Source organism: Neofelis nebulosa, chromosome 1, assembly GCF_028018385.1.
Source record: "Neofelis nebulosa isolate mNeoNeb1 chromosome 1, mNeoNeb1.pri, whole genome shotgun sequence".
NCBI lineage: Eukaryota > Metazoa > Chordata > Mammalia > Carnivora > Felidae > Neofelis > Neofelis nebulosa.
The window spans coordinates 66497734-66523328 of record NC_080782.1 but is presented as its reverse complement, the minus strand read 5'-3'; the positions used below and the strand labels follow the sequence as shown (position 1 = coordinate 66523328).

The following is a 25595-nucleotide window of genomic DNA, read 5'->3' as shown; positions in this document are numbered from 1 at the left end:
TTGAAGGGGTTCACTGCAGTGTTTCGAGCGCCTGTTACCCTTTGGTTTCCCTCAACGTGTAAAAAAAATGACACAACTAAAGAGAACACCGCAAAACGCCGGGAGGGCAAGATCTGTGTTCCAAGCTCAAATCCGACTCACTCTTGGCGAGCCCCAGCCCTCGTGCAGTGGTACGACCTGGCAGCCGCTTCCCCCCGCGGTGCGGATTGGTTCGTCCCCAGACGCCGGCGCCTGCGCTCCCACCAGCCCAAGAGCGCGACTCCTCCCCTCCCCGCGGTGCCTCAGCTTTGCGCGCGCGCCAGCCCCGCGCTCCTGACGCGCTGCGGACGCTCGCGACCCGCAGCGCCCCGGGGGAGGGGCTCGGCTGAGGGCCGACGGCCGGTCGGTGAGTACCTGCTGCCTCCACACACCTCCAGCCCGCCGTCTTCTCTCCTCCTCCTTTCTCTTACGGGGGCCGCGGCCCGCTCTTCACCCGAGGGGCGCCGCTGACGCTGGGTAGGGCCCTCTCGGCGCAGGGACTGATCTCTCCGGACGCCGAGGTGGCCCCTCAGGCTGTTGGGTGGGCATCTCTGGACGCCGAGGTGGGAACACAGGATGCGGGCGGGCGCCTCCCGACGCGAGAGTGGGGCCCTTTGGTACACCAGGGTGGGCCGTAGGGACTTCGCTGGGCGCCTCCTGACGCGGTGGTGGCCTTCCTCCCTCAGGTGCCAGGCCTGACCCCCTCCCCCCCGCCGCCGCCGCTCCCCCCTCCCCCCTGCTCCCCCCCCCCCCCCGCGCGCCGGGGGGGTGCGGCCTTTATCTTCCTGAGCACTCCTTCGTTATTTCTCGTCCGACGATGGGCTCTTGACCCCGCCCGTCCCTCGAAAGCGTCTTCCTCACGCTGAACTCCCCGGGAGGCAGCTCAGTCCTCGCCGTGCCCCCCCCCTCCCCCACGGAGCCCCACAGCCCGGACCTCTACCGGAGCTGGGGCCACCGGGCCCCTCCGCTGCCCCCCCCTCCCCCCCTTCGGGCCAGGCTACTGTTCAGTTGCGGAGTGATTAGTTATTTGCTCAGAAAAAAATCTGTTCCTTGGAAATCTTTATTGTTTGCCACTTTCCCCTCTAACGGAACTGATGTTTCTTTGTGTATGATGACAGTGTTTCAAGCTTGTTACACGTACACATTTATAGATTATCTTAACGACACTTTTATGAAATAGGTACTATTCTAAGTTTACAGATGAGGTAACCTGTCTGATAAGTGGTAGGGCTGTTTTGAATCCAGCCTAATGTTCTTGTATTTAGTCACTGTATCAAACTGAGATATAAGTAATGTCCAGGAAAAAGTGAAAGTTTTATGCTTCTGTATTTTTTTCTGTCGGGAGCTAGTGCTTTGTAGATGAATCAAAGAATGTGATTTTGGAATCAGGCATATCGAGCTGCAGTTCACAACATATCCATTTACCAACCTAGGAACTTGCCAATTGTTTGATTTTGAGTAAGTTTACAAACATTAAAATAGTGATAAAAATCGTTAAAATAATGATTAGTGATAAATAGTGTAAAATAGTGAATCCTACCACATATAGTTATTGGGAAGATAACCTTTATAATGTATGTGAGGTACCAAGAATAGTGTCCCAGGACTCCATAAATAACTATAATTATCACTCAAAATGTGTTTGGAGTTTGTTGTTACACACTTATCCTGAGGCCAAGAATAAAGAATAAGTGTGTGTGTGTGTGTGTGTGTGTGTGTGTGTGTTTGTAAAGGTATTTACCTTTTTTAAAAAAATGTTTTATTTCTTTTTGAGAGAGTGAGACAGTGTATGTCTGTTGGGGAGGGGCAGAGAGCGAGGAAGACAGAAGATCGAAATTGGGCTCTGCCCCACCTCACAAATTGTGAGATCATGACCTGAGCCAAAGTTGGAGGCTGGGCAGAGACAACCAGTGGCCCCCATTTACCTTTTTTTTAAAACAAGGAAACAATCTGTGAAATCAGGTGATAAAGAGGTTGGTACCACATTTCTTGAATAGTGACTTAATAACTTATAGTCAGTCATTCATAAAGAATTGTTAAGGTCCCTGTGTCCTTAAGCTTTCAAAGCAGGTTTGGTAGGTAGAATGTCAAGATTTAAAATTATATTTTCAGTGATTGTTCTTCAGATAGATAAACATGATAGATGTGCTTAAAGAAAATGACAAATAGTATCCCAAATTGGAGATTTTCGAGGACACTACCAAAAAAAGCTACGTGAGAAATAATAATAATAAAAAAACCCACGTCTCATTATTGCAACACCTTTACTGCTTGTACATTCTTTTAGAGACATTTTGTTCCTGTCATAATTAAGATGAGGCTTTTGGCCTCTAGGCTCTAATTTTCCTTCACAGTTAGTGGTAATTCATTCTATAGCCTCAGTTCAAATAATTGAAGATAAGCCATTATTTTAGTGAGTTCTTTATTTTGAAGGGTAGCAACTTAAATAAATAGTTAACTGAGCTATATGTTGGCCTGTGTGTTTATATTGGCCAAACAGCAGGGCACCTGGGTGGCTAAGTTGGTTGGGCATCCAACTTCGGCTCAGGTCATGATCTCGAGGTTCACAAGTTAGAACCCGGAGTCCAGCTCTGTGCTGACAGCTCAGAGCCTGGAACCTGCTTCAGATTCTTTGTCTCCCTCTTTCTCTCTCTCTCTGCCCCTCCCCTGCTCACGCTCTGTCTCTCTCAGAAATAAACATTAAAAAAATTAAATTGGCCAACCAATGCCTTGTTTTTACTCTTAGAGTTACTGTGGAGCCAAGTGGCTACATCTCATGAAGCACTGAATTTTGGAGTCTGTATCTGTGGGGTGCCTCTACTTAATGCTTCTTACCTGTCTCTTATCTGCTTAATTCTTTGAAAACCCACTTTGAGACTACAGGTGGTTCTCTGCTACAGAAAAGGGTTTTTATTTACTCATCTTTAAGAAATACATATATTTGGTGGTATAGCTATTCTTCATAACAGATTTGAGCAATTTTGTTTAAATAACTCTAGGGTACAGAAAACATTTAATAAGATGAAAGCTATTCCATATAAGATGTTTTCCTGGGGCACCATGATTCCTTGAGAATTCTCTCAAACTAATTCCGACATCCAGGTTTTACCTATGCTATTCAACCTGTAATAATTTTATCCTTTTATGCCTTTTTGTAGTATTTAATAATTTAAATATATACATTAAGCTGTTCATTCAGCACATATTTATGTGTGCATACCATATATTAGGTAGCAGTTTTAGTTAGAAGAGGTGTAAAGATTAAGTTATAGGGTATTGGAGTCAGGTGACAGAATTGCAAGTGCCTGCTTTGTAACTTTGGACAAGTTACTTTTCTGTACTTATGCTTCCTAATAATAATTATATATACTTCTTAGGTTTTTATGAAGATTAATTAATTAAGAATATTTTTGGATCATCAGGGCACGTAGGTGGCTCAGTTGGTTAAGCATCTGACTCGATTTTGGCTTAGGTCATGATCTCAGGGTTGTGAGATTGAGCCCCACGTTGGGCTCCGTGCTGGGTGTGGAGCCGGCTTCAGATTCTCTCCCTCCTTCCCTCTCTCTCTCTGCCCCTCCCCCCTCTAAAAAATAAATAAATTAAAAAAGTTAAAAATATCTATCTTGGGACCCTTGAATTGCCATGTGAATTTTAGAATCAGCCTGTTGATTTACACACACACACACACACACACACACACACACACAATGAACCAGGATTTTATTAGGTATTGTATTGAATTGATATGTTAGTTTAAAGAGTATTGCCATCTTTGGGGCTCCTGGGTGGCTCAGTCAGTTAAGTGTCCGACTTGGGCTCAGGTCATGATGTCACGGTCTGTAAGTTCGAGCTCTGCATTGGGCTCTTGTGCTGTCAGTTCAGAGCTTGAGCTTGTTTCAGATTCTGTGTCTCCCTCTCTCTCTGCCCCTCCCCCACTCACTCTCTCTCAAAATATGAATAAACATTAAAAAAATAAAAAATAGGGGCGCCTGGGTGGCTCAGTCGGTTAAGCGTCCGACTTCAGCCCGGATCACGATCTCGCGGTCTGTGAGTTCGAGCCCCGCCTCGGGCTCTGGGCTGATGGCTCAGAGCCTGGAGCCTGCTTCCGATTCTGTCTCCCTCTCTCTCTGCCCCTCCCCCGTTCATGCTCTGTCTCTCTCTGTCTCAAAAATAAATAAACGTTAAAAAAAAAAATTAAAAAATATTAAAGAGTATTACCATATGAAATCTTTTGATCTTTGAGCGTGGGATGTTTTTCATTTTTTAGATCTCTCATTTTTTTAAAAAATGATTTATAGCTTTCAGAGTATAAGTTTTGCATGTCTTCTGTTAGGTAAAGTTAGTCCTTATGATGCTATTGTAAATGGAATTGTTTTCTTAACTTTATTTTCACATTGCTCATTTTGAATGTATAGAAATAGTTTTATTTATTGATTTTGTATTCTGTAGCCTTGCCAAACTTGTGTATTCTGATAGTTTTCTTTTTTAAAAAAATTTTTAACGTTTATTTTTGAGAGAAAGAGCATGAGCGGGAGAGGGAGACACAGAATCTGAAGCAGGCTCCAGGCTCTGACCTGTTAGCACAGAGCCTGATGCGGGGCTTGAATTCAGGAACAGTGAAACCATGACCTGAGCTGAAGTTGGATGCTTAACCAACTGAGCCACCCAGTCACTCCTCTAATAGGGTTTTGTTTTGTTTTGTTTTGTTTTGTTTTGTTTTGTTTTGTTTTGTTTTTAGTGGATTCCTTAGAATTTTCTATATACAATATCACTGCATCTGAAAATATAGTTTTATTTCTTTCTTTCCAGTGTATATGCTTTTTATTTATTTCTTTCTCTCTTTTGCCTAATTGCTTTGGCTAGGACCTCCAGTATAATGTTGAATAAAAGTGCTGAGAGTGGACATCCTTGTTTTGTACCTGTTCTAAGGGGAAAGCTTTTAGTCTTTCACCACTAAGTATGATATGTATTTTTAATTAAAATTTTTTAATGTTTATTTATATTTGAGAGAGGGAGAGAGAGAGAGAGACAGTGTGTGAGCAGGGGAGGGGCAGAGAGAGAGTTGGAGACACGGAATCTGAAGCAGGCTCCAGCTTCTGAGCTGTCAGCACAGAGCCCGCCTCGGGGCTTGAACCCATGAACTGTGAGATCATGACCTGAGCCGAAGTCAGACACTTGACCAACTGAGCCACCCAGGTGCCCCACTTTTGACACTCTAAATATAATTTGTCTTGATGTGGATTCCTTTGGGTTCATCTTTTTTAGAACTCTCTGGGCTTCCTGGATCTGGATGTCTGTTTTCTTTCCCAGATTAGGGAAATTTTTATCCATTATTTCTACAAATAATTTTCCTTCTTGTTTCTTTCCCTCTTCTGGGACCCTTGTAATGTGAATGTCGGTCTGCCTGGTTTTGTCCTTTCCATAAGTTCTTTAATGCGTCTTCACTCTATTCATCTTTTTTCTTGTGCTGCTCTAATTGAATGAGTTCCATTGGTCTGTCTTCAAGTGCAGTGATCTTTTCTTTTTCATATAGTCTGATGTTGAACCCCTCTATTGTATTTTTCAGTTATATTATTGCATTCTTCAGTAATGTGATTTCTGTTTGGTACTCTCTTTTATTTTCTTTTAATTAAAATTCTCATTATGTTTATTCATTCTCCTGAGTGTAGTGAGTAATTTTTGTGACTGTTATTTTGAACTCCTTTGTCAGGTAAATGACTTATCTCTCTTTTGTTAAGGCGTTTTTCTGAATTTTATCTAATTCTTTTTGTTTGGAACATCTTCCTCTGGTTTTGTTTTGTTTTTTGTTTTTTGTTTGTTTTTTTATTTTCTTTGACTCCATGTTGATTCTGTGCATTAGATAAAATAGCAAGTTTTGAAAGAATGGCCTTATGTAGGAGATGAACCTTATTTTTCAACTTTGCCATAGCTTTTAGTTGTCTTTCAAATCTTTGTGATTATCCAAGCAGCCTAGTATATTTTTAGTGGTTCCTGGCACTTGAAGGTATGCCAAGAACTGCCAATGTCCCAAAGGGGAGGAACTCAGTCATCACCTAGGTTGAGGCTGTTTGGAAGCCAGACTCTGAGGCTGCAGCATTTAAAGTATGCAAATATATAAAGTCCTGCAGGACTGTCAGTGTAAGTAAGTCCTGGTGGCCCCCAGAAGCAGGTGATCTGGAAGTATCCCCTGGGAAGCAGCTGTAAAAATTGGAGTATCAGACAAGGGCACAAACTCCTTTCTGGGAGATACTGGCAAGCTTGAATGAGGCAGAGGGAGATGCAAAGATGGTGCCTACTGGCCTCTGCCTTTCAATATTTCAGTAGTCACCCACGTGTATGTTAAATTAGATGCCTGCGCCTCAGGCTGATGTTTTAAGATAAACAAATAATTCTCTCTCACAGAAAGTCTTGGTGCTTTTCAGTTGGCTGCCTTTGTGTTGAGCCCTGGGGTGGGTGAGTTGGTATGTGTCAGCTTTTTGAGAACTGCTTTTCAATTCATTTTTTTGGTTTTGGGAGTCTTAATGGATGCAAGCTTGTTGGCTTTCAGGGCTAGATGTTTAGGGGGCTTATCTCTCAGTTGCAGGTCTGAAAAGTTGTGATGCCAGATATGAGATTCAAACTGATCTCTCCTCAGGGAGAAGCTCCTGGGTCGACTCCCCCCCCCCACCCCAAATTGTGGGTTGTTGTGGCTAGGGTGGGGATTATGATGAGATTTCTCTTAACTTTGCTTTGATGTGGTTTCCCTCTCATTTGTCTTATGTGAATGGGTTGCTCTGCCAGGTTTTAAGTTTATTTCAAAATAATTTGTTCCATATATATTTGTAGACTTGGTGTGTCTATAGGAGGTTAAATCAAGATTTTTACTATGTCATCTTGAACTGGACCCTCCTTTCAAAATATTTTTAAGTTTTCATTTGTAAGTCTTGCCTTATTTTGTGACATTTATTCCTAAGAATTTCATTATTTTTGATGTTATTAGAAATAGAATTTTTAAAATTCAATTTTTGGATTTTTATTGCTAGTGGATAACACTACAATTGATTTTTGTATGTTGACTGTATGCTGCAGTCTTTTCTGAACTTCTGAACTTTTAAAACTATAATAGTTTTTCAGTGGAGTTCTTAATTTTTTTGTTTTTTTTTAATACAAGACCATATCATCTGCAGATAGTGATAGTTTTACTTCTTCCTTTCCAATTTGGATGTCTTTTTTTTTTTTTTTAATGTTTATTTATTTATTTTTGAGAGAGAGAGGGCAAGCAGGGGAAGGGCAGAGAGCGAGGGAGACAGAATTCCAAGACAGAGCCCCCAAGACATGGGGCTCAAACTTATAAACCATGAGATCATGACCTGAGCTGAAACCAAAAGTTGGACACTTAAGTGACTGAGCCACCCAGGCGCCCCAGTTTGGATATCTTTTATTTCTTCTTGTGTAGATGACCTGCCTTGAACCTCCAGGATAATGTTCATTAGAAATGATGAAAGCAGACATCCTTGTTTTGTTCCTGTTTTAAGAAGAAAGCATTCAGTCTTTTATGTTTAAGTGTCATATTAACTATGGGTTGGTTTTTTGTTTTTTGTTTTTGTTTTTTTTTTTTGGAGATGTTCTTTATCAAGTGGAGGCATTGCTGTTGAAAAATAGTTCCTTTAAATTATAATACATAGTCAAGAGAACCAACTGTCTAAGTTAATGTTTAAATAACTGGGATAAATTATTATATTATTTTTATTGAAATGTCCCTACAGAGATGAGATATGTACATATATAGTTTTTTAATAGAAAAATTGGAATTTTAATGAGTAGTGGAAGTATTCAGAAGTTGTTTTACTTCTTTTAGATGGGAACCTTTTTCTTTTATATGATTAAATTACAGATAGTATCTGGAAAAATTAAAGTTTGAGTAAATTACTTACCCTGTGTTTCAGACAAGGATGCCACGGAGAAAGAAAAGGGTTAAAGAAGCCACTGAAGCACAGAACTTGGAGAAGAAAGATGCAGAAACTGCCAGTTCTGTCAATCTGAAGAGGAAACGTAGGTTTGAAGATGCATTCATTGTGATATCTGATAGTGATGGAGAGGTTAGTATTCTGAATAGTGGGGCTTTAGCTCTCAAACTAGGCCTTCTCTATGGCTTGTTTTGTGACTATACCTTAATGCCAGCTTGCTGGAATGTGCAGTTTTTTACTCAGCTTCATTTTGATTTGTAAATGTAATTAAGAATTATGTAAAAGAAAGTAATACTGTTTGGCTGAGACTGGATCATAGTTACTCATTTTTGTAATATATTGACCCAAGATGGTATTTTTTAAACTATTAGAAGAGACTAAGGCAAATGTAAATGTTAATTTTTATGTGTTTGGAAAGTGGGTGAAAGAGAATGTAAATGCTGTAAAGTCTCCAAGTGTGATAGCAATGAATCACCTGTAGCAATTTAAATTACAGTTAATTAAAATTAAATTAAAAAAATCCCTTTCTCTGTTATACTGGCACATTTCAAGTGATCAAAGCCACATGAGTCTAGTGTCTGCTGTATTAGATGACACAGTTATAGAACATTTACCTCATTGTGGTAAACTTTAAAAATTTGTTTGTTTGTTTGTTTATTTATTTATTTATTTATTTATTTATTTATTTAGAAGGAGAGGGAGAGAGCGCACACATATGCAGGGAAGGGCCAGAGAGAGGGAGAGAGAATCCCAAGCAGTCTGTGCACTATAGCATAGAGCCCTACATGGGGCTTGAACTCATGAACTGTGAGATCATGACCTGAGCTGAAATCAAGAGTCAGACACTTAACTGACTAAGTCACCTGGTGCCCCTCATTGTGGAAAACTTTATTAGACAGTGTTGCTTTTGGACAGTGCTGCTTTAGATCTTAACATCTCTTCTTTGTTCCTTCTTTCCATTTGTTTATTAGAGATTTCCCTTGGTCTTTAGGTTACATAGAGGAAGGCAGTGAATTAAGTCATTGTTTTTTCTTCCAAGTTTACTTCTCTTTTTTCTTTATCTTCTAGCTCATTTGATGGTAGAACCCCTCATTTGCCTTGTTTTTAAAACTCAGAATTGTATTTAACTCATTCCTCTTTCTCATATTTTATACCTAATCATTCACCACATTCTTTAGTTTTTACCTCTTAAATGACACTCAGATCTATTCTTTCTTTTTCATTTCCATTTCTTTCCTTGATCATCTGTTATTTCAGTTCTTGTTATTGAGATCATGTTGTTATTAGAGCTCTTGAGTCTGTTAAGACTCTGAACTTGATTGTCTACCTTCTGTTTTTCTCTACGTTTCACTTAGTTTACTCCAACTTTTTTTTTTTTTAATGTTTATTTATTTTTGAGAGAGAGAGAGACAGAGGATGAGCAGGGGAGGGGCAGAGAGAAAGGGGGACACAGAAACCAAAGCAGGCTCCAGGCTCTGAGTTGTCAGCAGAGAGCCTGATGGAGCTCGAACCCACAAACTCTGAGATCATGACCCACGCTGAAGTCAGGTACTTAATCGACTGAGCCACCCAGGTGCCCCTACTCCAACTTTCTTTTAAGAATTCTGATTTTAGATTATTGTATTCGCTTACTTAAAAAATCTTTGATTCTCTAGTCCCTACAAGATCAGTTTAGAATTTTAATATAGTATACTTCATTACAACCGTCACAGTTTGTTCTCATTTGTATTCTTATCAGTAGTGCATTAGTTGCCTTGTTCCTTTTGAAGGGTGTGACCACATTTCTTATTTTTCCCAATTTCATAATGAAAAAGTTGTGTATTTTTTAATAGGAAAATTGAACATGTTTTCACATCTCTGTTGGGTATTTGTTTATTTTTTTGAATTTCCTTATAGTCTAGTTTTTAATTAGGATTTTGGCTAAATAGTTTTTAAAAAGGTATGAAAGAAAAAAAATAAAAAAATAAAAAGGTATGAAAGTATAAAGAAGAAAACAAGGGGTGCCTCGGTGGCTCAGTCGGTTAAGCATCTGACTCTTGATTTTGGCTCAGGTCGTGATCTCATGGTTCATGAGTTTGAGCCCTATGTCGGGTTCTGTGCTGACAGTGCAGAACCTGCTTAGGATTCTCTCTCTCTCCCTTTCTCTCTGCCCCTCCCCTGCTCGTGTTCTCTTTCTCTGTCAAAAGAAATAAATACAATTAAAAAAAAAAGGAGAAAATAAAAGAATCCATCAATTCTACCAGTTGAATAACTTGTGTTAATATTAACAAAAATAACTATACATATACACACGAATGTGTTAAAACATTTTATACATACATGTTAAAACAGATAAAAACAGTTCAAAACTATTTGAAAACAGAATAGTATGGAAAGCTATATAGTGAAGATGTACACCTCAGTCAGTGTACATTTAAATAAAGGTAATAATTTTTTCTCTATTCTTCCAGAAAAGTTTTTTTTATGAATATGCTATAAATAAAATGTTTTACAGGAAAGGAATCATGCTACATAGGCTGTTTTGCTTTTTAATTTAATATTTATTGCAGATCTTTTTATAACAACAAATACAGATCTAACTCATTAATTTTTTTTTTAAGTTGTCAAATATGCCGCACAGGAGAGTCCATAAAATGCAAATCATAATCTTTTTATTTATTTTTTTTCTTAAATCCGCATCACCTATTTCACCCATTCTTCCCCCACCTCCCCTCTGATAACCATCAGTTTGTTCTCTATAGTTAAGAGTCTGTTCTTGGTTTGTTTCTGTCTCTTTTTCCTTTGCTCATTTGTTTTCTTTCTTAAATTCCACATGAGTGAAATCATAAGGTATTTGTCTTTCTTGGACTTATTTCACTTAGCTCCATCCAAGTCATTGCAAATGGCAAGGTTTCATTCTTTTTTATGGGTAAATAATATTCCTTGCAAATGGCAAGGTTTCATTCTTTTTTATGGCTAAATAATATTCCATTATCAGTGTGTATACATATATACATACATATGCCACATCTTCTTTATCCATTTATCTGTTGATGAACACTTGGGCTGATTCCATATCTTGGCTATTGTAAATAATGCTGCTGTAAACATAGGGGTGCAGGTATCTCTTTGAATTAGTGTTTTTGTATTTTTTGGGTAGATATCCAGTAGTACAATTACTGGATTATAGGGTAGTTCTATTTTTAAATTTTTGAGGAAATTGCATACTGTTTTTTGCAGCATCTGCACCAGTTTGTATTCCCACCAACAGTGCATAGAGGGTTCCTTTTTTTCCACATCCTTGTCCATGCTTATTTCTTGTGTTTTTGATTTTAGCTATTCTGATAGGTGTGAGGTGATACCTCATTGTAGTTTTGATTTGTATTTCCCTGATGATAAGTGATACTTAGTATATTTTCATGTGTCTGTTGGCCCTCTGGATGTCTTCTTGGAGAAGTGTCTGTTCATGTGTTCTGTCCATTTTTTTTTTTTATTTGATTTTTTTTTTGGGGGGGTATTGAGTTGTATCAGTTCTTTATATTTTTATTTTTTTAAAATTTCTTTTTTTAACGTTTATTTATTTTTGAGACAGAGAGAGATAGAGCATGAACGGGGGAGGGTCACAGTGAGAGGGAGACACAGAATCTGAAACAGGCTCCAGGCTCTGAGCTGTCAGCACAGAGCCTGACGCGGGGCTCGAACCCACGGACCGTGAGATCATGACCTGAGCCGAAGTCGGACGCTTAACCAACCAAGCCACCCAGGCGCCCCTATATTTTTAGATACTAATCCTTTATCTGATATGTCATTTGCAAATATCTTCTCCCATTCTGTAGGTTGCCTTTTAGTTTTGTTGTTTCCTCTGCTATGCAGAAACTTTTTATTTTGATGTAGTCTCCCAATAGTTTATTTTTGCTTTTATTTCCCTTGCCTCAGGAGGCATATCTAGAATACTGTTGCTATGGCCAGTGTGAGAGAAATTACTGCCTGTGGTCTCTTCCATGATTTTTATGGTATCAAGTTTCATCTTTAGGTCTTTAATCCATTTTGAATTTATTTTTGTGTATGCTGTAAGAAAGTGGTCCACTTTCATTCTTTTGCGTGTAGCTGACAAGTTTTTCCAGCACCATTTGTTGAAGAGACTTTTTCCAATTGAATATTCTTTTCTGCTTTGTTGAAGGTTAATTGATCATATATTTATGGGTTTATTTCTGGGTTTTCTGTTCTGTTCCATTGATCTATATGACGATTTTTGTGCCAGTACCATACTGTTTTGATTACTATAGCTATGTAATATAACTTGAAGTCTAGAATTGTGATACTTCGTTTTTTGTTTTTTTTTTAATCCAAGTTAGTTAACATATGGTGTAATAATGATTTCAGGAGTAGAATTTAGTGATTCATCACTTACATACAGTACTCAGTGCTCATCCCAACAAGTGCCCTCCTTGATGCTCATCACCCACGTAACCCATCTCTTCACCCACCTCCCCTCCAGCAACCCTCAGTTTGTTCTCTGTATTTAGAGTCTCTTATGGTTTGCCTTCCTCTCTATTTTATCTTATTTTCCTTTCCTTTCCCCTCTGTTCATCTGTTGTGTTTCTTAAATTCCGCATGTGAGTGAAATCATATGATATTTATCTTCTTTTGAGTGACTTATTTCACTTAGCATAATACACTCTTAATTCCATCCATGTGGTTGCAAATGGCAAGATTTCATTCTTTTTTTTTTTCAACGTTTTTTTTTTAATTTATTTTTAGGACAGAGAGAGACAGAGCATGAATGGGGGAGGGGCAGAGAGAGAGGGAGACACAGAATCGGAAACAGGCTCCAGGCTCCGAGCCATCAGCCCAGAGCCTGACGCGGGGCTTGAACTCACAGACCGCGAGATCGTGACCTGGCTGAAGTCGGACGCTTAACCGACTGCGCCACCCAGGCGCCCCAAGATTTCATTCTTTTTGATCACCGAGTAATATTCCATTGTGTGTGTGTGTGTGTGTGTATGTGTGTATACACCACATATTCTTTTTTTCTTAAATTTTTTTTTTGCGGTTTATTCATTTTTGAGAGACAGAGCATGAGTGGGGGATGGGCAGAGTGAGAAGGAGACACAGAATCTGAAGCAGGCTCCAGGCTCTGAGCTGTCAGCACAGAGCCCAACATGTGGTTTGAACTCAAAAACTGTGAGACCATGACCTGAGCTGAAGCCCCATGCTTAACCTACTGAGCCACCCAGGTGCCCCATACCACATCCTTTTATCCATTCGTCAGTCGATGGACATTTGGGCTCTTTCCATAATTTGGCTATTGTTGATAGTGCTGCTATAAACATTGGTGTGCATGTGCCCTTTTGAGTCAGCATTTTTATATCGTTTGGATAAATACTTAGTAGTGCATTTGCTGGGTTATAGGGTAATTCTATTTTTAACTTTTTGAGGAACCTCCAGTGTTTTCCAGCGTAGCTGTACCAGTTTGCATTCCCACCAGCAGTGCAAAAGCGTTCCTCTTTCTCCACATCCTCGCCAACATCTGTTGCCTGAGTTGTTGATTTCAGCCATTCTGACAAGTGTGAGGTGATATCTCATTGTGGTTTTGATTTGTATTTCCCTGATGATGAGTGATGTTGAGCATCTTTTGATGTGTCTTTGAGCCACCTGGATGTCTTCTTTGGAATAGTGTCTGTTTGTGTCTTTTGCCTACTTCTTCACTGGATTATTTCTTTTTTGGGTGTTGAGTTTGATAAGTTCTTTATAGATTTTGAATTTTTTCTTCAAGATTGCTTTGGCTATTCGGGGTCTTTTGTGGTTGCATACAAATTTTAGGATTGTTCTAGTTCTGTGAAAAATGCTCTTGGTATTTTGATGGGGATTGCATTAAACATGCAGATTGCTTTGGGTAGTAGAGACATTTTAACGATATTTGTTCTTCTAACTCATGAGCATGGAATGTCTTTCCATTTTTTTGTGTTGTCTTTAATTTCTTTCATCAGTGTTTTATGGTTTTCAGAGTATAGCTCTTTCACCTCTTTGATTAAGTTTATTTCTAGATGTTTTATTGTTTTTGGTGCACTTGAGAATGAGTTGTTTTCTTAATTTCACTTTCTCCTGCTTCATTATTAGTGTATAGGAATGCAACAGATTTCTATACATTGATTTTGTATCTTGTGACTTTACTGAATTCATTTATCCATTCTAGTTGTTTTTTGATGGAGTCTTAAGTGTTTTCAATATGTAGTATTGTGTTTTCTGCAAATAGTGAAAATTTTAATTCTTCCTTACTGATTTAGGTACCTTTTATTTCTTTTTGTTCTCTGATTGCTGTGGCTAGCACTTTCAGTATTATGTTGAATAAAAGTTGTGAGAGTGGACATCTTTGTCTTGTTCCTGACTTTAGGGGAAAAGCTCTCAGTGTTTCCCCATTGAGAATAATGTTAGCTGTGGGATTTTCAGATAAGCCCTTTATTATGTTGAGATGTGTTCCTTCTAGATCTACTTTGTTGAGGGTTTTCATCATGAGTGGATGTTGTACTTCGTCAAATGCTTTTTCTGTATCTATAGAAATAATAATACGGTTTTTACATTTACATAAAATATAAAATCATACTTTAAAAAAATAATTCGGATGTCTGTATTCACTACCTTAGAAGCCCTCTTGACTTAGTGTGACCCTCACCAGTTGCATCCCTTTCCACCCATCTAGAGGTAAGCACTGTATTTGTTTTACATTTCCATGATTTTCTGTACAGTTCTACCACATATATGTGTATTTCATTTTTTCACCCCCCATTTATGTGTATTTCAAAACAGTACATATATACTAAAAAGCAGTCTTAATGGTTACATGCTTTAACCAACATTTTTCAGTAATCAGTTCTCCAAAAATTTGAAGTTTTACCTTAAAAAAATTTTGAGAGAGAGAGAGAGCGAGCGAGTGCATGTTGGGGAGGGGCGGAGAGAGACAGAGACACAGAATCCGAAGCAGGCTCCAGGCTCTGAGCTGTCAGCACAGAGCCCCTTGTGGGGCTTGAACTAATGAGCCATGAGATCATGCATGACCCAAGCCGAAGTTGGACGCTTAAGTGATGAGCCCCTGAGCCCCTGTAGTTTTACCTTTATTGTAAACTAAAATCTTGTCAATAAATAGGCTTGTTTATGGATTTTCTATTTTGTTCCATTAGTCCATTACAGACTTTTGAAATAGTTGTTGTGTTGATAATCTTGGGTTTTACAGGTAGGCACTTATACCTGCTAATAATGGATCATTTTCTCTTTTCCTTTCTAGTATTTATACCTTTTTTTGTTGTTTGTTTCGTTACATTGATTATAGCTTCTAGAATAATGTTGATTGATTTCAGTGATAGAGTACATCTTTGTCTTGAATTTAATTGTAGAAGTATTCAGATATTTTGTTTCATATTTCTATTTTTTATTACAGAAATATTAATTGCTTATTTAATATTAGTGTTTTTAGGAATGGGTATTTAATCAAATGCTTCATTTTTTAACAAGGTGATGGTATAGTTTTTCTCCTTTAATCAGTTTTATATAGTACATTAATATTATTTTCTAATTTTGGCACATCTTGCAATCTGGAGTAAATCTTACTTGGTCACTATATATTACGTTAACATAATACTGTATTTGCTTTCTTAATATGTTAGGATTTTTGCATCTGTATTCCTAGTGGCATTGGTTTTTGTATAATTGTCCTTTTTTTGTACCTTCTGAATTAGATTTTAGTATCAGGTTTAAGCTATCACACTTTTTCACCTTCTGTTGTCCTGCCACAGTTTATATAGTAAAGGAATCATCTTTTTTTTTTAAAGTTTATTTTTAAGAGAGAGAGAATGTGAGGTTATGAGCAGGGGAGGGGCAGAGAGAGAGGGAGACAGATCTTTTACCTGTTTTTGAATTGGGTTGGTTGTTTTCTCACTGTTGAGTTTTGAAAGTTCTTTATATATTCTAGCTAAAAGTCCTTTATTAGGTACTTGCTTTTCAAATATTTTCTCTAAGTTCATGGCTTGTCTTTTCATTCTCTTATCAATATTTTGAATGCTAGAAGTTATTTTAATGACATCTGTTTGCCAATTTGTTTTTTATGGATTGTGCTTTTGGTGGCATATCTAAGAAATTGCTTAACCCAATAAACTTCAAGCTGTATTACAAAGCTGTAATCATCAAGACAGTATGGTACTGGCACAAAAACAGACACACAGATCAATGGAACAGAATAGAGAACCCACAAATGTATGGCCAACTATCTTTGACAAAGCAGGAAAGAATATCTGATGGAATAAAGACAGTCCCTTCAGGAAATGGTGTTGGGAAAACTGGACAGCGACATGCAGAAGAATGAACCTAGACCACTTTCTTACATCATACATAAAAATAAACTCAAAATGGATGAAAGACTGCAATGTAAGACAGGAAGCCATTGAAAAAATCCTAGAGTAGAAAACAGGTAACAACTTCTGTGACCTCAGCTGCAGCAACTTCTTACTTGATGGTCTCCAGAGGCAAGGGAAATGAAAAATGAACTATTGGGACCTTATCAAAATAAAGCTTCTGCACAGCAAAGGAAACAGTCAACAAAACTAAAAAGCAAATGATGGTTGGGAGAAGATATTTGCCAATGACATATTAGATAAAGAGTTAGTATCCAAAATCTATAAAGAATTTATCAAGTGCAACACCCAAAAAACAAATAATCCAGTGAAGAAATGGGCAGAAGACATGAGTAGACACTTTTCCAAAGAAGACATCCAGATGGCCAACTGACACATGCAAAAATGCTTAACGTCACTCGACATCAGAGAAATACAAACCAAACCACAATGAGATACCACCTCACACCAGTAAGAATGGCTAACATTAACAACTCAGGCAACAACAGATGTTGGCGAGGATGCAGAGAAAGCGGATCTCTTTTACACTGTTGGTGAGAATGCAAACTGGTGCAGCCACTCTGGAAGACAGTATGGAGGTTCCTCAAAAAGTTAAAAATAGAATTACCCTATGACCCAGCAATTGCACTACTAGGTATTTATCCAAGGGATACAGGTATGTATGCTGTTTCGAAGGGACACATGCATCCCCATGTTTATAGCACCACTACCAACAATAGCCAAAGTATGGAAAGAGCCCAAATGTCCATCAATGGATGAATGGATAAAGATGTGGTATATAGAGACAATGGAATATTACTTGGCAATTAAAAAGAATGAAATCTTGCCATTTGGAACTATGTGGATGGAACTAGAGAGTGTTACGCTAAGCGAAATTAGAGAAAGACAAAAATCATATGATTTCACTTATATGTGGAATTGAAGATACAAAACAGATGAACATAAGGGAAGAGAAACAAAAATAATATAAAAACAGGGAGGGGGACAAAACAGAAGAGACTCAAATATGGAGAACAAACAGGGTTACTGGAGGGGTTATGGGAAGGGGGATAGGCTAAATGGGTAAGGGACATTAAGGAATCTACTCTTGAAATCATTGTTGCACTATATGCTAACTAACTTGGATGTAAATTTAAAAAATTAAAAAAAAACAACTTACAGTGCCAAGGGGGGAAAAATAAAAGAAATTGCTTAACCCAAGTTCACAAGGATTGTCTCTTGTGATTTATTTTAGAAATATTATGTTAGGTGCTACATTTAGATGTATGATCTATTTTGAGTTAATTTTTATATAGTGTAGTATAGCTCCATGTTCATTTTTTTGCACATCATACCCAATTTTTTTTTTTTTTTTAACATTTATTCTTGAGAGCGAGAGAGACAGCACGAGTGGGGGAGGGACAGAGAGAGAGGGACACGCAGAATCAGTGGTAGGCTCCAGGCTCTGAGCTGTCGGCCCAGAGCCTGATACGGGGCTCAAACTCACGGACTGCGAGATGAGACCTGAGCCGAAGTCAGACGCTCAACTGACTGAGCCACCCAGGCGCCCCAACATCATACCCAATTTTTTGAGCACTGTAGGTTGGAAAGGCTTTTCTTTCTTCACTGTACCATTGCACCTGTGTTAAAAATCAGTCATGGGGGGGGCGCCTGGGTGGCGCAGTTGGTTAAGCGTCCGACTTCAGCCAGGTCACGATCTCGCGGTCTGTGAGTTCGAGCCCCACGTCAGGCTCCGAGCTGATGGCCTGTCTCCGATTCTGTGTCTCCCTCTCTCTCTGCCCCTCCCCCGTTCATGCTCTGTCTCTCTCTGTCCCAAAAATAAATAAAAAAATGTTGAAAAAAGAAAATTAAAAAAAAAAAAGTCATGGGGGCACCTGGGTGGCTCAGTCGGTTAAGCGTCCGACTTCAGCTCAGGTCACGATCTCACGGTCCGTGAGTTCGAGCCCCGCGTCGGGCTCTGGGCTGATGGCTCAGAGCCTGGAGCATGCTTCCGATTCTGTGTCTCCCTCTCTCTCTGCCCCTCCCCCGTTCATGCTCTGTCTCTCTCTGTCTCAAAAATAAATAAACGTTAAAAAAAAAAAATTAAAACAAAAAAATCAGTCATGTTTATTTATGTGAATTTAATTCTAGACTTTATTCCACTGATCTTTTTTGTCTGTCTTAACTCAGTTTATAATGCTGCTTTGATTATTATAGCATTCATTCATTTATTTATTTATTTATTTTAAATTTTTTTTTTTCAACGTTTTTTATTTATTTTTGGGACAGAGAGAGACAGAGCATGAACGGGGGAGGGGCAGAGAGAGAGGGAGACACAGAATCGGAAACAGGCTCCAGGCTCCGAGCCATCAGCCCAGAGCCTGACGCGGGGCTCGAACTCACAGACCGCGAGATCGTGACCTGGCTGAAGTCGGACGCTTAACCGACTGCGCCACCCAGGCGCCCCTATTTATTTATTTTAGAAAGCACACAAACAGGGGAGAGGGACAGAGGAGGAAAGAGAAAGAATCTTAAGCAGACTCCACACTCAACATGGAGCCTGATGTGGGGCTCGATCCCATGACCCTGGGATCATGAGCTGAGCCCATATCAAGAGTCAGATGCTCAGCCAAGTGACCCAGCCAGGTCCCCTCCCCCTTTTTAAGTTTGTTTGTTTTCTTTTGAGAGAGAGTATGAGTGGGGGAGGGGCAGAGGGGGAGAGAGAATCTTAAGCAGGCTCCACGCCCAGCACAGAGCCTGACATAGGGCTTGATCTCATGACTGTGAGATCATGACTTGAGCCCAAAGGTGAGACGTTTAACTGAGTGAGCTACCCGGTACCCCTGATTACTATAGGTTTTTGAAATAAAACAGTGTCCGTCTTCTTTGATCTTTGTTAGAGTTTTTTGGCTATTCTAGTTCCTTTGTATTTCTACATGAATTTTGAAATCAGTTTGCCAGTTCTACGGAAATTTTGTTAGTTATTTGATTGGAATGATGTTGAATTAATAGATCGATTTGAGGGAGAATTAATATCTTAATATGGAGACTTCTGGCCAATGAGTAAGGTATATTTTTCTATTTCTTTAAGGTTGTCTCTAACATCTCATGGCAATATTTTGTAGTTTTCAGCATACAGATCTTTCACATCTTTTGTCAGATTTAACCCTAGGTATTTGATGTTTTTTGATGCTTTTGTAAATGGAATTCTTTTAACATTTCAGGTTTTTTTTTTTTTTTTGGTAGAATATGCATAGAAATGATTTTTGTATTTTTTCTTGTATTTTGCAACCTTGGAAACTTATTCTAGTATATTTTTATAGATTCCATCAAATTTTCTTTTTTTTTTCAACTTTTTTTTTTTTTTTTTTTTTTTTTTTTTTTTAATTTATTTTTGGGACAGAGAGAGACAGAGCATGAACGGGGGAGGGGCAGAGAGAGAGGGAGACACAGAATCGGAAACAGGCTCCAGGCTCCGAGCCATCGGCCCAGAGCCTGACGCGGGGCTCGAACTCACGGACCGCGAGATCGTGACCTGGCTGAAGTCGGACGCTTAACCGACTGCGCCACCCAGGCGCCCCTCCATCAAATTTTCTACATGGTCATGTTTATTAATAAAGACTGTTTTCCTTTTTTCTTTGCAATCTGGATTCCTTATATTTCTTTTTGTTGTTTGATTTCCCAGACTGGAACCTCTTGTATAATGTTGAATAGAAAATGCCAAGAATAGACCTCTTGGTCTTGTTCTTGGTCTTAGGAGGAATGCATGTAGTCTTCCATTATTATGATGTTAACTGTAGGTTTTCCATAGATACCTTTTATCGGGTTCTCGTTTTTTTTTTTTTTAAAGTTTATTTTTTTAGTAATCTCTGTATCCAGTGTGGGGCTCAAACTCACAACCTTGAGATTAAGAGTCACATGTTCTTCCAACTGAGATGGTCACATGTTCTTCCAACTGAGATGGTCACATGCCCCGAAGAAGTTCTCTTTTGTTTCTAGTTTACTAGTTGAGAGTTTTGATCAGGAATGAATATTAGATTTTGTGAAATGCTTTTTCTGTATGGATTGAGATGAATTTATAATAATCCTTTTTAAATTCGTTTTAATATTGTGAATCACATTGATCTTTGAATGTTAAAGAAATTCAGCATTCTTGGGACAAACTCCAATTGCTCATGATGTATTATCCTTTCATAATGTTGGATTTGATTTGATAAAATTTTAATTGGGATTTTTGCACCTCTGTTTATGAGGGTTATTAGTTTGTAGTTTTCTCGTAATATCTGTGTTTGGTTTTGATGTTGGGTGGGTGATTTGGGCTTTATTGAATGAGTTGGAAAATATATCATCTTCAGTTTTCTGGGATAGTTTCAGTAGAGTTGGTATTATTTCTAACTTAAGTGTTTGATAGAATTTACCAGTAAAGTCATCGGGGCTTGAAGTTTTGTTTGTGGGAAGTATTTTAACTACAATTTTGATTTCATTATTACATATAAGGCTATTCAGGTTAAGTCTTTATTTTTTTTTAAGTTAACTCTTGTTTTTTTAATTTTATTTTTTATTTTTTTAAATTTACATCCAAATTGGTTAGTATATAGAGCAACAGTGATTTCAGGAGTAGATTCCTTAGTGCCCCTTACCCATTTAGCCCATCCCCCCTCCCACAACCCCTCCAGTAACCCTCAGTTTGTTCTCCATATTTATGAGTCTCTTCTGTTTTGTCCCCCTCCCTGTTTTTATATTATTTTTGTTTCCCTTCCCTTATGTTCATCTGTTTCGTCTCTTAAAGTCCTCATATGAGTGAAGTCATACGATTTTTGTCCTTCTCTAATTCCACTTAGCATAATACCCTCCAGTTCCATCCATGTAGTTGCAGATGGCAAGATTTCATTCTTTTTGATTACCGAGTAATACTCCATTGTATATACCACATCTTCTTTATCCATTCATCCATTGATGGACATTTGGGGTCTTTCCATACTTTAGCTATTGTTGATAGTGCTGCTATAAACATGGGGGTGCATGTGTCCCTTCAAAACAGAACACCTGTATCCCTTGGATAAATGTCTAGTAGTGCAATTGCTGGGTCATAGGGTAGTTCTATTTTTGGTTTTTTGAGGAACCTCCATACCATTTTCCAGAGTGGCTGTACCAGCTTGCATTCCCATTAAGTTAACTCTTTCTTGAGTGAGCTTTGATTGTGTCTTTCAGGGAATTTGTCCATTCCAACTACATTGCTAATGTAAAGTTGTTTTTAATATTAACTTTACCCTTTTTAAAACCTGTAGATGTATAATGATAACAGCTCTCTGGTTTCTGATATAATTTCTTTAATCCTAATCAGTCCAGTTTTATTGCTTTCTGTTCATTGATTTTTCTGCATTGTTTGTCTGTTTTCTCTTTCATTGATTTTTTTTTTAAATTTTTTTTTTTTTACGTTTATTTATTTTTGAGACAGAGAGAGACAGAGCATGAACAGGGGAGGGGCAGAGAGAGAGGGAGACACAGAATCGGAAGCAGGCTCCAGGCTCCGAGCCATCAGCCCAGAGCCCGATGCGGGGCTCGAACTCACGGACTGCGAGATCGTGACCTGAGCTGAAGTCGGACGCTCAACCGACTGAGCCACCCAGGCGCCCTAGATTTCTTTTTTTTTCTAATTTTTTTAAATATTTGTTTATTGAGAGACAGACATAGCACGTGAGCAGGGGAGGGGTAGAGAGAGGGGGAGACACAGAATCTGAAGTAGACTCCAGGCTTTGAGCTGTTAGCACAGAGCCCAACATGGGGCTCGAACTCACGAACCGTGAGATCATGTCCTGAGCTGAAGTCAGTTGCCTAACCAACTGAACGACCCAGGCGCCCCTCTTTCATTGATTTCTACTTTGGTATTTTTATTTTTTTGAAAAAAAATTTTTAAATGTTTATTTATTCTTGAGAGAGAGAAAAGGAGGGGCAGAGAGAAAGGGAGACACAGAATCTGAAGCAGGATCCAGGCTCTGAACTATCAGCACAGAGCCCAACGCAGGGCTGGTACCCATGAACTGTGAGATCATGACCTGAGCCAAAGTCAGATGCTTAACTGGCTGAGCTACCCAGGTAGCCCTGGTTTTTATTATTTCCTTTCTTCTGCTTACTTTAATTCCTTCTGTTTTGTTTTTTGTTTTTATTTTAGTGCACGAGTAGAGGAGAATAGCAGAGGGAGAGACAGAGAATCTTTTTTTTTTTTTAAGTTTATTATTTATAGTTTGAAAGAGAGAGTGAATGATGGGGGCTGAGGCAGAGAGGGAGGGAGGGAGAGAGCATTCCGAAGTGGGCTCCCCACTGTCAGCATGGAGATGGACTCAGGGCTTGAACTCATGAATCGTGAGATCATGAACTGAGTCAAAATCAGGAGTCAGATGCTTAACTGATGGAGCTACCCAGGCACTCTTAGAGAATCTTAAGCAGGCTCCATGCTCAGTGTGGAGTCCATTGTGGGGCTTAATCACCCACAACCCTGGGATCATAACCTGAGCTGAAATCAAGAGTTGGTTGCTCAATTGACTGAGCCACCCAGGTGCCCCTAATTTTATTTTCTTAATGTGGAAGGAAGTTAAGGTCATTGATTGGAGACATTTATTTCTTTTGAGAATGAGAGAGCAAGTGGGGGAGGGGGAGAGCAAGAGGGAGAGAGAGAATCTTAAGCATGCTCCATGCCCAGCACACCAGCACGGAGCCAGACATGGGGCTAGATCTCACTGGGGCTAGATCTTAGTCCTGAGATCATGAGTCTATGTTGAAATCAAGAGTCAGATGCTTAACTGACTGAGCCACCCTGATGTCCCGACATTTATTCTTTTTGATATTGGTGTTTAATGCTATAATTTCCCATTAAAGCATGCTGCAGATTCTTATATGTTGTGTTTTCATTTTTATTCAATTCAAAATACTTTATAATTTCCCTTTGTGTTTTTGTTTTTGTTTTAGATTTATGGGTTATTTAGAAGTGTGTTATTTATTTTCTAAATACTTGGGAGTGTTTCTAGAGATTTTTTGTTACTGATTTCTTTTTTTTTTAAGTTTTTATTTTGTTTTTTTATTTTGAGAGACATAGAGAACATGAGTGGGGGGAGGGACAGAGAGAGATGGAGAAAGAGAATCCCAAACAGGCTCCATGCCGTTAGCGTGGAGTCCCATGTGGGGTTCAGTCTCATGAACTGTGAGATCATGACCTGAGCTGAAATCAAGAGTTGGACACTTAACTGAGCCACCTAGGTGCCCCTTGTTACTGATTTCTAATTTAATTCCTTTGGCCGTATGTACTTTATATGAGTTGAATCTTTTACAAATTGATTGAACTTTGTTTTGTGGCCCAGAAAATCATTTATCTTGGTAAATATTTCATGTGTACTTGAGAAGAATGTGTTTTTTGTGTTTTTTTCCCTATAATTGTCAATATAATCAAGTTGGTTGATACTGTTGTCAAATCTATATCCTTATTTTCTGCAAATATTACAACTGTTTTGACAGAGATACTAAATAAAGGCTGTGTGTGTAATTGTGGATTTGTCTCTCTCTTCTCAGTATTGTCAGTTTTCGTTTCATATATTTTGAAGTTTTATTATTATGTATGTAAACTTAAGAATTTTATCTCTTCTTGATAATTGATCCCTTTATCATTATGAGATTATCTTTTTTATCGCTGGTGATATCCTTTGTTCTGACATCCACTTATTATGACATTTATATAGCTATCCAGTCTTCTCTTTTTTTTTATTGATAGGAAAATTCTTTAATCAAAACAAGCCTATATGTTAATATTTATGGCTTAATTAGAATAAATCTGTCCAAATTAAAATTGTATTAAGGACCAAATACAGAATGACTCGTTTGTGTTATGTAATAGAATTCCCTCAAAACAATGGGTCCTATTTCCTTTTTAAGATCTATGAAAAGCAAAACATCCAATTTTTGAAATAATTTAATTTTTCATCTACAGATGAATATAATTAACCATGAGGTTAAAACATAATACATGTCACATGCGAATACTATTTTTTGGTGGAACTTACAAATCGTAGACCTAAAATTGTAACTATCTTGTCTTAATTTCCCCCCATTTACTTAGTTTTCAAACATGAGAAGTGTCTTTGAGCTATTGAAAATTACTCAATGAACTAATATTCAAAACAATATTTTTGATATGCTGTCCTTTAGCTATATACCCATAAATGTTGTATGTTAACATTGGGTTTAATATAGAGACTTTCAAAGTGCCAGTACTTTTTACTTTTTCTGCTGCTTTGAAGAAATGAATGTGTACATTCTTTGCAATCCTGTCACATAAATGATACAGAAATGAGAATAAAGTTTCCTTTTAATATAGCCATGTTTTCCAATAGTGAATTTTTTCAAAAATTTTTTTTTTAGTTTTTTTAGTGTTTATTTATTTTTGAGAGACAAAGAGAGACAGAGCACGAACAGGGGAGGGACAGAGAGAAGGGAGACACAGAATAGGAAGCTTGCTCCAGGCTCTGAGCTGTCAGCACAGAGCCCAATGCACAGGGCCCAAACCCATGAATTGTGAGATAATGACCTGAGCCGAAGTCGGACGCTCAACCAACTGAGCCACCCAGGCGTCCCTCAATTTTTTAAAATGTTTTTATTTATTTTTGAGAGAGAGAGAGAGAGACACAGACAGACAGACAGAGTGTCATTGAGGGAGGGACAGAGAGAGAGGGAGACACAGAATCTGAAGCAGGCTCCAGGCTCTGAGCTGTCAGCACAGAGCCTGATGTGGGGCTTGAACCTGCTAACTGCGAGATCATGACCTTTGCCAAAGACCAAAAGCTTAACCGACTGAGCCACTCAGGTGACCTTCAAATAGGTTACTTTTTTAATGCGGTATTTACTTAAATTTAGTATATAAGCATCAGAGATTGATTTTTTTCTCCCTAAATAAGAAAATACAACTTCTATGACTTCCTTAATGAGTTTGACTTAAAAAAAAAACTTAGGAAGTTGAGATATTACTTAAAAACAAACTTGTCGGGGCGCCTGAGTGGCGCAGTCGGTTGAGCGTCCGACTTCAGCCAGGTCACGATCTCGCGGTCCGTGAGTTCGAGCCCCGCGTCAGGCTCTGGGCTGATGGCTCGGAGCCTGAAGCCTGTTTCCGATTCTGTGTCTCCCTCTCTCTCTGCCCCTCCCCCATTCATGCTCTGTCTCTCTCTGTCCCAAAAAAAATAAATAAAAAACGTTGAAAAAAAAAAATTAAAAAAAAAAAGAAACT

At 38.6% G+C, this 25595-nt stretch overlaps 1 protein-coding gene across 3 annotated transcripts in view; it reads left to right on the top strand.

Moving 5' to 3' along the window:
* Positions 1-248: 248 nt before the first annotated feature.
* UIMC1 (ubiquitin interaction motif containing 1) overlaps positions 249-25595 on the top strand; it is a 120777-nt gene continuing 95430 nt past the window's right edge. For 2 of the 3 annotated variants that reach the window (XM_058724216.1, XM_058724208.1), the window contains exons 1-2: positions 249-385; positions 7944-8096. In XM_058724216.1, the coding sequence (XP_058580199.1) occupies positions 7950-8096 (147 nt within the window). In that variant the 5' untranslated portion in view covers positions 249-385; positions 7944-7949. Of the gene's footprint in view, positions 386-7943; positions 8097-25595 lie in introns of those variants that run through there. The other variant, XM_058724213.1, reaches the window with a different exon arrangement.